The sequence below is a fragment of the Macaca mulatta genome, chromosome 10, assembly GCF_049350105.2.
Source record: "Macaca mulatta isolate MMU2019108-1 chromosome 10, T2T-MMU8v2.0, whole genome shotgun sequence".
In the NCBI taxonomy this organism is placed as follows: Eukaryota; Metazoa; Chordata; class Mammalia; order Primates; family Cercopithecidae; genus Macaca; species Macaca mulatta.
In genome coordinates this window covers 35889188-35899843 of record NC_133415.1, presented here as the reverse complement: position 1 = coordinate 35899843, position 10656 = coordinate 35889188, and the positions used below count along the sequence as shown (strand labels likewise).

At 50.4% G+C, this 10656-nt stretch overlaps 1 protein-coding gene across 1 annotated transcript; it reads right to left on the bottom strand.

The window, feature by feature from the left end:
- Positions 1 to 2455: 2455 nt before the first annotated feature.
- LOC707215 (tubulin alpha-3 chain) lies at positions 2456 to 10636 on the bottom strand. The gene is made up of 5 exons (XM_001102025.5): positions 10535 to 10636; positions 8055 to 8277; positions 6959 to 7107; positions 5626 to 6306; positions 2456 to 2834 (listed from the first exon to the last, which is right to left on the bottom strand). The coding sequence occupies exons 1-5, from the start codon at positions 10535 to 10537 to the stop codon at positions 2538 to 2540; spliced, it is 1353 nt and encodes a 450-aa protein (XP_001102025.1). The 5' UTR covers positions 10538 to 10636; the 3' UTR covers positions 2456 to 2537.
- Between the last annotated feature and the right edge of the window lie 20 nt (positions 10637 to 10656).

Genomic DNA, 10656 nt, shown 5'->3' with positions numbered 1-10656 from the left:
TGATGGTGCCAATGAGAAGAGAAGCTTTGGATTCTTCCAGTGTGGTACATGGCATACCAAGCAGCGTTGCTTTAGATTTGGGCCAGTTAAGTAAGTCAGTCTCTTAACAAAATACATTTTTTTGTGTGTATGACAGAAGACTAAGGAAAAATAAAATAAAAACAATGAAGAGAACAAAAATAAAATAAAATTAAAATTAAAATAAACAAACTACATATTTTTTGAGACAGGGTCTCACTCTGTTGCCCTGGCTGGAGTGCAGTGGTGCAATCACGGCTTACTGCAGCCTTGACCTCAGTGTCTGGAAGATGCAAGACCCCAGTCAGGGTTTGAGCCTGCAGGGGGAACATGCAGCTAACCAAGTCACAGGGTGGTCAAGGTACTGTCTCAGTCAGGACGAAGGAAAAGCTGGGGGGATGAAATGGGGGATCAAATACTGTGAATCAAGCAGGGGACACATGCCCTGGTTAGAGCCCACAGGACTGACCCTGCCAGCCTGCAGCAGAAGAGAGTCCTGGCCAAGGCACTCCACATGGGGGGCTGTGACCCCACAGGCAAGCCTGCTACCCGGGCACATTTTTCTCCTGGTGGGTCCCCTCACTCGGTCTTGCTAATGCTATCAACACCCTGAGCCCAGGGAAATATATTCAAGTAAAGCTCTGGCCCAAGTGTGGTTGCAGATCTTTCTTGGCTATCTTCACACAAAAGAGTAAAGTAAGCAAATTACAAATCAAAGAAATTCTGAACCCGTGGCCTTCATCTGAGTGAGACTCTGGCGGTCAGAAGGAAAGTCTCAAGCATTCAGACTGTGGCAGGAACCCAGTCGTTAAACCCAAGCAGCTAAACCCAAGAGCAAGAGGCTTGACCACTATTTGCAGAACTCTCGGGTAGGTAGGAAACAACGTAAGAGTTTCCAAAATCGGAATCAGAAACCCAATTCCAGGACTTGGTACTGCAGTACTTCCTGCCTGTCACTGTCTGGGGCAGCTCAGATGTATGGTCCAGCATGAACACACCTAGAGGATGAGGCGGCAAGCCCCTGCTGCTGCTGCCACTGCTGGCACCGTCAGGGCAGACCAGGTCCAGGCCAGGTGTGGACTGGCTGTGCCTACCTTCCCCTAAATGGACCTGTGATGTGTGTCCTTTCAAAACGTTCCCATGGCAGTGTGCTCCTTGCATGGCTTTGCTCCTGGGATACATCCTAAAGGATCCCCTGCACACTGCCAAGGGCTTCCGGAGCATGACCTGTCTTGACTGGTTCTGAGCCTCAGGACTCGGCTGATGCAGGGCCTCTAGCTGAAGCGGCCTTGATGGAAATACGTAGACACAAATGTTGCTCAAGGAGCATGAGTACAGTAGATGCTACAGTTACGGGGCTCGCCCATTCCTAATAATTGTGATTTGTGCCTCCTCAGAGAGAAACACAGGCAGCACTGCCCTCGGGGGAGTGCTGGCCCTGGCGGAATGCAGCAGCCACAAAGGATCCAGCCAGAGGATGCCCCACCTGCCCAGCACTACCAGGCTGCCCAAGGGGTGCAAGCGTGGGAAGAGCCCAACACGGAGCAGCACCTCGGATGGGGCAGAGACTTGTCACATCACTGTCCCCAGCAAAGGCTACATGTTGTCTCCTTCAGTTGATGATACACCTTTCCGAGATGCAGAGCATCCAGGTCAGACAATCTCTACCATTTTTTTATTATATTAAGGCACTAACTTAGAATGAGGTTTTTGTGCCATTCCTGGTCATGCCACAGCTGAATTAACCAGGCCCCTTCACCATGGGTCAACTTCCTGGCCCTGATTTGGGTTCTGAGAAAAGGCATCTGGATTGGCAAGTCTTTTATAAAGACGTCAGCAAAGCTTCACTTGAAGTGAAAGTGGGAGGTTTTCTACCAAGACCATTGATTGACGGTCAGGGAAGAGGGGCTGGGTGGCCATGTGTGTGCACAGAGGGCAAATACTGTCTTCCAGGTTTCTGTGGAAGGCTGGGTGTGTTGTGACCTTCTGTGGGTCACGAATGCTGTGCAAGACACAGTAACGCTTTTTCCCCCTTATAAAATGTCCTGACCTTACACATCTGACCCACAGCTTTAGGGATTTCATGGACAAGCCCCATCCACAGACCTCAGATTTAAACACTCCACTTCTAGGCTCTTTTTTTTAGCCAGCATCACCCATCAATAGAGAAGCCCTCAAAATTGCAAATTCAGTTGAAAACCCTGACTCTGCTTTCCTAGAATTTAGGAAATCTATACACTGAACACTTGGCTTTGAAGAAACAGTTTTCTCTGTGTCAAGTTACTTCTGTGGCAGCTCCTTAAGTATGTACCATCCCGCTGCACCCAACCCCACGCCAGCAGGGCAGGCTGGCACCCCACCGCTGTCCATGCAGGCTCTGGGGGTCCCACGTGCTCTTGCAGGCAGAGCTAAGCAGCATGACATACAGAGGCATTGGTTTTATACAGAACCTTTAATTGCAAAGAACTTGAAAGCAGCCATGCTGGGGGTGGCAGTGGAGAAACCAACACACCCTCCCCTCAGTATTCTTCACCTTCTTCAGCCTCAGCTTCCACGGAATCCACGCCCACCTCTTCATAATCCTTCTCCAGAGCTGCCAGATCCTCACGGGCCTCGGAGAACTCCCCCTCCTCCATGCCTTCTCCCACGTACCAGTGCACAAAGGCCCGCTTGGCATACATGAGATCGAACTTATGGTCCAGGCGAGCCCAGGCCTCCGCGATGGCCGTGGTGTTGCTCAGCATGCACACAGCCCGCTGCACCTTGGCCAGGTCTCCCCCAGGGACCACCGTAGGGGGCTGGTAGTTAATGCCCACCTGCCGGAGAAGGGGAAGAAAGCAGTCTGTGAAGCTTATATCAAACCTAGAAATGGTGGCTACTTTTCCTCAAACAGAAGACACCCTGTAGGTGAACAGGAGAATTCTCAGTTCACCGCACAAATGTCACTAAGCCCTTCTCTGTGCCAGGCAGGGTGACAGTTTCAGACAACATATGTTTCCCAGGCTGGCCTCAAACTCCTGGGCTCAATCGATCCACCCGCCCCAGCCTCCCAAAGTGCTAGGATTACAGGCATGATGCAGCATACCCAGCTTTTTTTTTTTTTTTTTTTTAGAATAAAGTATTTTCTAAAGGATTTCTGTGCCCCTTTCTTAGGTGGTAGAATTCATGTGGAAAAGGCAGGTTGAACTTAGTAGGACTTTCATGGGCATTTTGGGGAATCTTGTAGGTGGTGTATATATTTACTTTAACTTGGGCATTACTATAAACTGCTTCACTACATCCTCCACTCCACTGTCTCATGAAGGGTTTGATTTAAAAAAGAATGATTTTTTTGTGATGAAAACAGCAACAGTTACAGTGGCTCACACCCATTATCCCAGCTCTTTGGGAGGCCAAGATCATCCACTGCTTGAACTCAGGAGTTCAAGACCAGCCTGGGCAACATGGCATGACCCTGTCTCTACCAAAAATACAAAAAATTAGCTGAGCATGATCTCATGCACCTGTGGTCCCAGATACTCAGGAGGCTGAGGTGGGAGGATCGCCTGAGCCTGGAGGGCAGAGGTTCCAATGAGCTGAGATCTCACCACTGCCTGGGTGACAGAGCAAGACCCTGTCTCCAAAAAAAAAAAAAATAAATAAAAGGCCAGGCATGGTGGATCACGCCTGTAATCCCAACACTTTGGGAGGCTGAGGTGGGCAGATCACAAGGTCAGGAGATCGAGACCATACTGGCTAACACGGTGAAACCCCATCTCTACTAAAAATACAAAAATAAAATTAGCCAGGCGTGGTGGTGGGCGCCTGTAGTCCCAGCTACTCGGGAGGCTGAGGTGGGAGAATGGCGTGAACCCAGGAGGAGGAGCTTGCAGTGAACCAAGATCGCTTCACTGCACTCCAACCTGGGTGACAGAGTGAGACTCCGTCTCAAAAAAAAAACAAAAAACAAAAAACAAAAAAACCAGCAATGTCTTTATTTCTCTTCTGGGAAGTCTAGTAATTTTGGCCTGGGTTTGCCTCAGACACAAAATCTGTCCCCACTTTCCACTGACACAAAAGTAACCTTGCTGTCCTCTTTCAGCTTTATCAGCAGTTGGTTACTAAATCTTGTGGCATTTCTCTGTTGAGCCTGTGCGTCCTTGTGCTGTGCTTTCCCTGCTGCCTCTGGCTTAGACCCCCACCACCTCTGTCGGGAGAGACCACTGCAGTCAGCTCTGACTGGGATTTCCTACTGTGAGTATCTCTTCCTCTCCTTCAGGGGTTAGCACAGCTGCTGGACTAGCCACCTAATTTTGGAAGTTCTTGTCTGAACATAGCCACCATAGCCACCACACTCCTTCATTTGTAGATTGATTTTGCCATCCAACAGCAGAGTGGGGTAGGCATGACAGTGGTCGTGTGACCTGTAAGGCCTAGAATTTTTACGATCTTGTCTTTTTTTTCTTTTTTTGTTTTGAGACAGAGTCTTGTACTGTCACCTATGTTGGAGTACAGTGAGGTGATATCTTCTCACTGCAACCTCCACCTCCTGGGTCCCAGTGATTCTCCTGCCTCAGCCTCCTGAGTAGCTGGAATTACAGGTGCCCACCACCATACTTGGCTAATTTTTGTATTTTTAGTAGAGATGGGGTTTTGCCTTGTTGGCCAGGCTGGTGTCAAACTCCTGACCTCAGGTGATCCGCCTGCCTCGGCCTCCCAAAGTGCTGGATTAAAGGCATGGGTCACCATGCCCAACCAATTTTTGTATTTTTATTGGAGAGCTGTGATCACCACACTGCACTTCAACCTGGTTGACAGAGTGGGATTCTGTCTCAAAAAAGTAAATAAATAGGTTCAAGCACAGTGGCTCATGCCCATAATCCCAGCATTTTGGGAGCTAAGGCGATCAGATCACTTAAGGCCAGGAATTTGAGACCAGTCTGGCCAACATGGTGAAATCCCTTTACTAAATACACAAAAATTAGCTGGGTGCGGTGGTGCATGCCTGTGGTCCCAGCTACTCAGGAGGCTGAGGTGAGAGAATCACTTGAGCCTGGGAGGCAGAGGTTGCAGTGAGCCGAGATCACACCACTGCACTCCAGCCTTCTCAACAACAACAACAACAAAATAAGTAAGTAAAGTTCATCACAGATATGTAGTATAATGACTCAGAGAGTTCAAAAGACATTGCTGGGCCAGGCGCGGTGGCTCACGCCTCTAACCCCAGCACTTTGGGTGGCCGAGGTGGGTGGATCACCTGAGGTCCGGAGTTCAAGACCAGCCTGGCCAACATGGCAAAATCCTGTTTCTACTAAAAACATAAAAAGTAACCAGGCGTGGTGGTGGGTGCCTGTAATTCCAGCTACTTGGGAAGCCGATGGAGGCTGCAATGAGCTCAAATCACACCACTGCACTCCAGTCTGGGACACAAAGCTAGACTCTACCTCAAAAAAAAAAAAAAGACATCACTGAATTAATTATCACTCTGGTTCACTAATTTATGCCCATGCGCCTAGCCCATGGAACGGGGGTAGTTTCCTCAAAGGATGCAGGCCTTCAGGGGCAGCCTTACTCTGTGTGTCTGTTGCTTGCTGAAAGATACAAGAATTCCACACTACCCAGTCATACCTTAAATCCAGTTGGGCACCAATCCACAAACTGGATGGTGCGCTTGGTCTTGATGGTGGCGATGGCCGCGTTGACATCTTTCGGGACCACATCCCCCCTGTACAACATGCAGCATGCCATGTACTTGCCATGGCGAGGGTCACACTTGACCATCTGATTGGCTGGCTCGAAGCAGGCATTGGTGATCTCGGCCACGGACAGCTGCTCATGGTAGGCCTTCTCGGCTGAGATGACTGGGGCGTAGGTGGCCAGGGGGAAGTGGATGCGGGGATACGGCACTAGGTTGGTCTGGAATTCCGTCAAGTCCACATTCAAGGCCCCATCAAATCGCAGAGAGGCCGTGATGGAGGACACGATCTGCCCAATCAGACGATTAAGGTTGGTGTACGTGGGACGCTCAATGTCCAGGTTGCGCCGACATATGTCATAGATGGCTTCATTGTCGACCATGAAGGCGCAGTCAGAATGTTCTAGAGTCGTGTGGGTGGTCAGGATGGAGTTGTAGGGTTCCACCACGGCCGTGGAGACCTGGGGGGCTGGGTAAATGGCAAACTCTAGCTTGGACTTCTTCCCGTAGTCCACCGAGAGCCGCTCCATGAGCAGAGATGCAAACCCAGAGCCAGTGCCGCCCCCGAAGCTGTGGAAGATGAGGAAGCCCTGCAGTCCCGTGCACAGATCCGCCTGAGAGAAACCAGACAACGTGAGCCAATGCCCGTGGGAGCCACACCACCAACCTCCACCAAGCCAGGGCCACTTCTCTTTGCCTCTGAAGACTTGATATGGATTCAAATCATCCATAATAAACACGCAGTACACTCTGAAGCAAAGAAAAGCAGACAAAGATCTACAGACAAATCACCATGCATGCTTCAGACTAAGACCACTGCAGACTCAATCGGACTCAAGATGCTGGTCTAAGTTTTTTTTTTTTCTTTTTCTTTTTTTTTTTTTGAGATAAGAGTCTCATTCTGTTGCCCCGGCTGGAGTGCAATGCCATGAGCTTGGCTCAGTGCAACCTCTGTCTCCTGGGCTCAAGCCATTCTCCTGCCTCAGCTTCCTGAGTAGCTGGGACTACAGGCAGGTACCACCATGCCTGACTAATCTGTGTATTTTTAGTAAAGATAGGGTTTCACCATGTTGGCCAGGCTGGTCTCAAACTCTTGACTTCAGGTGACTCCCCACCTTGGTCTCCCAAAGTGTTGGGATTACAGGCGTGAGTCACCAGATCCGGCCAAAGTGCTGGTCTAAGTTGTGACAAAATGACCTCCCCTTCACAATCCAAGATCTACCCTCCTGTGCAGGACAATGGTCACAGGAAGCCTTCTCTTCTTACCAGTTTGCGGATCCGGTCCAGGACCAGGTCGACAATCTCCTTGCCAATGGTGTAATGGCCTCTGGCGTAATTATTGGCCGCATCTTCCTTCCCGGTAATCAGCTGCTCTGGGTGGAAGAGCTGCCTGTAGGTTCCTGTGCGCACTTCATCTACAAGAGACCGAATGTACTGTGAATCTTTAAGGCCTGTACTCACCAAGATGAACACATTCCAGGACTGTTCACTTCTACAACGTACATGCTGTTCAAAGTACATGACCTACATGTTGTAGCTCAACAGTGGCAGTGTCTGGTAGGAAATGTCTCTGTGTGATAACCAAAGTGCAAATGTGTGATAATCAAACTGCAATTTATGACTCTAGGAAGTTAAACTCAGCTTGCAGTACAAATGTCAGCACTACCAGTTCCCAGTGAAGGGAAATAAGCTGTAACACCCACACACAGGTAATTGTACAGGTACATAATTCTTTCCTACATGTAGCTACATCAAAAGCTGTAAGTTAAAACTCTTACAAACTGGGAAGTCACCAGGTCAATGTGACTTCTGCAGCAGTCGCATCAGGGCACCCTGTGTGGCCTGGGCCCCACAGGCTTTCAGGTGACACTGTCATCTCATATGGGGCCACTGAAAGGGGCTGTCTCTTTGCAGTTCTTCTTGGAAACTACCTTGGGCTGCTAATCTGGAGGAAGCAAATGACTGTGCTGAACTTAACCTTCTATGCCTATGATGCAGGTCAAGACTCTTGTGCACCAGCATAAGAGAGTGCACAGCATTTAGGATGGAACCAATGCCACTGTGCCCTGCAGGCAGAGCCACTTGAGCAGGGCTGAGGCAGCCAGAGGGAATGTCTCCACAGCCCATCTTATTGCTGCCAAAGCAGCTTTTCCCTGTAGGTCAGGTTTTCCTAAATGAGGAGCCGAGTCTCACAGACACTTTAATCATGAACCTTTCCGTTTCTCTCTTAACAACACCATGGGCATATGCTTGTCTATCTCATACCTTCTGCAGGAGGATTCAAAGGAGCCCACATGGGGCTTTACCGATGATGCTCTCCCACCCTCTCAGGAAAGCTGCCATCCAGGGCCCGAGCACCTACCAACCACAGTGGGCTCCAGGTCCACAAACACTGCTCTGGGCACGTGCTTGCCAGCCCCAGTCTCACTGAAGAACGTGTTGAAGGAGTCGTCCCCGCCACCAATGGTTTTATCACTTGGCATCTGACCATCGGGCTGAATTCCATGTTCAAGGCAGTACAGTTCCCAGCAGGCATTGCCGATCTGGACACCTGCCTGCCCCACGTGGATAGAGATACACTCGCGCTGTGAACCGGAACATAAATGTAGACCCGTTCATTTCAAGGCAACTTGAAGCTATATGGCATGCAAAATATTCTAATTTAATATTTGTATAGTGCTTCAGTATCTAGTGCTTTCACAATTGATATTTCCTAGGAGGGTTAGGTGACTGACCCCTTAATCCCTGTGAAAACTTACTTGCTCTAAACCATCCTAGCTGCTAAGTTCCAGAGGTAGCCCTAGAACCTAACGTTTGCCACTACACAAAAATTCGATTATTTTAAAACTTGGAAGCCATGCAATGCCAATAATCAACCCCACATTATGGCCAGTCACAGTAATGCTCTGAAGAGTACACAGCAGTTTTTGATTATGTCCTGATCAAAGGATAAGGTAATTGGGTTGGGTAAAGAAATAGAGACTAGGTCCCAGGTCACTGTGGTCCAAGCCCAGGTGTTCAGTATGTGTCCTCTCTCTGCCCCCCCAGATCTACCCTCCATCATTCACCACCTGCTCTTTGCTCCCAGAGGCTGACCCATGAGGACAGTGTCAGAGGCCTATCTTGCCCTCTAGCTTCGTGCTGGTTTGTTCAATGACAGGCAGCAGCAGGAGACCAGGAGGCTGGAGGAGGCATCAGGGTACTCTCCCCTTGGCCCCTTCCTGCTCAACTTTCATGGGTGATCCAAATCCCTCCATCAAGGCCACACTTTTGGCAGGTGGCCCTCTTCATAAAGTTACCCTCTCAAGTTTTTGTAAGCACTCCCTCCTCTCCATCCCTTGAGGCCTAGGAGTGTAATGGCTCCCAGACGTCATCAGTGCTGGGACACTGCACTGTCCTTTGGTGGTTTCTTTAAACCCTGCCAGGCCGGGTGTGGTGGCTCATGCCTGTAATTCCAGCACCCTGGGAGGCTGAGCTGAGATCGCTTGGGACCAGTTTGAGACTAGCCTGGGCAACTATGAAAAAAAAATTATTATTTTTTTGAAACAAGAGTCTCACTCTGTCACCCAGGCTGGAATGTAGTAGCACAATCTCAGCTCACTGCAGCCTCTGCCTCCCAGGTTCAAGCAATTCTCCTGCCTCAGCCTCCCAAGTAGCTGGGACTATGGACCACTACGCCCAGCTAATTTTTTGTATTTTTAGTAGAGACGGGGTTTCACCGTGTTAGCCAGGATAGTCTTGAGCTCCTGACCTTGTGATATGCTCGCCTCGGCCTCCCAAAGTGCTGGGATTACAGGCATGAGCCACCGCACCCAGCCGAAAAATTTAAACATTAGCCAGGTGTGGTGGCACACACCTGTAGTCCCAGTTATTCAGGAGGCTGAGGCAGGAGGATCACTGGAGCTCAGGGGTTCAAGATTGCAGTGAGCCGTGATCCTGCAACTGTGCTCCAGCCTGGGCAACAGAGCTGTTGAGCCGTCTCAAAAAAAAAACAACAACAGATACTTGACAGACCACGGCCACAGCTATTCAGACTTGGGACTTACAAATCTGTTCTTTATGTGAATGTGTTGGTGGTTTTTTTTTTTTTTTTTTGAGGCAGGGTGTCTCTCTTGTCACCCAAGCTGGAGTGCAGTGGCACCACCGTGACTCACTGCAGCCTGGAAGTCAGTCCTGGGCTCAGCTGACCTTCCCACCTCAGCCTCCCGAGTAGCTGGAACCACAGATCCAGGCCACCACCCTGGGAATTTTTGTATTTTTAGTAGAGAAGGGTTTTCGCCATATTGGCCAGGCTGGTGCAGAGCCCCTGACCTCAGGGGATCCCCCGCCTCCACCTCGCCAAGGGCTGGGATTCCAGGCGTGAGCCACCGCGCCCACCCACCGTGTTGCTTTTAGGTGAATGAGGCAATGTTTTAGCAGCGTCTGAGCTTTAATTCCTGATCTGACCAATGTCCACAGCCCCAGCCTCCATCAGCTAAGGCTCCTGGGGTTCCTCAGTGGTTTCCAGTAGCACTGAGACGTTTGGAGACCGGAAAGCGGGAGCAGCGCCCTCTTGTGTTCAGGAGGTGACCCCACTGTTTGCTCTCTGGGGGATGGGACACCGTCAATGCTCCGCGTCCACCGACTCAAGGCCGGCAGCTTCCTCTAAAACAAAAGCTGCCGTCCCTGCCCTGGAGCCTGCAGACCCAGTAGACGACCCCGTGTCCCGCCCTGGACCCCGCGTCCTTCTCTGGCCTCCTCTCTGCACCCGCAACAGCATCCCTCCGTCCAGCCACCTCAAGAGGCCAACTTCGTCTACCCTCCAGCCTGGACGTCTGCGGGTCAGGAGTGACCAGGCCTTACCATGTTGAGCTCCGCCGCTGCTGCAGTCCAACGCTACTACCCGACAGAAACGGCCGCTGCAGCTGCACACGTCCAACTACAGCCTCCCACCGCACGCTGTCTGGGATTGGCCCGCTGGTGCC

What these genes read in the sequence shown, in the direction of transcription:
- LOC707215 (XM_001102025.5), bottom strand. An exon ending in TGGACCGGATCCGCAAACTG is followed by an intron (nt 6,307 to 6,958) that starts GTAAGAAGAGAA and finishes GGTTTCTCTCAG; the next exon opens with GCGGATCTGTGCACGGGACT. An exon ending in GGTGCCCAACTGGATTTAAG is followed by an intron (nt 2,835 to 5,625) that starts GTATGACTGGGT and finishes CTTCTCCGGCAG; the next exon opens with GTGGGCATTAACTACCAGCC.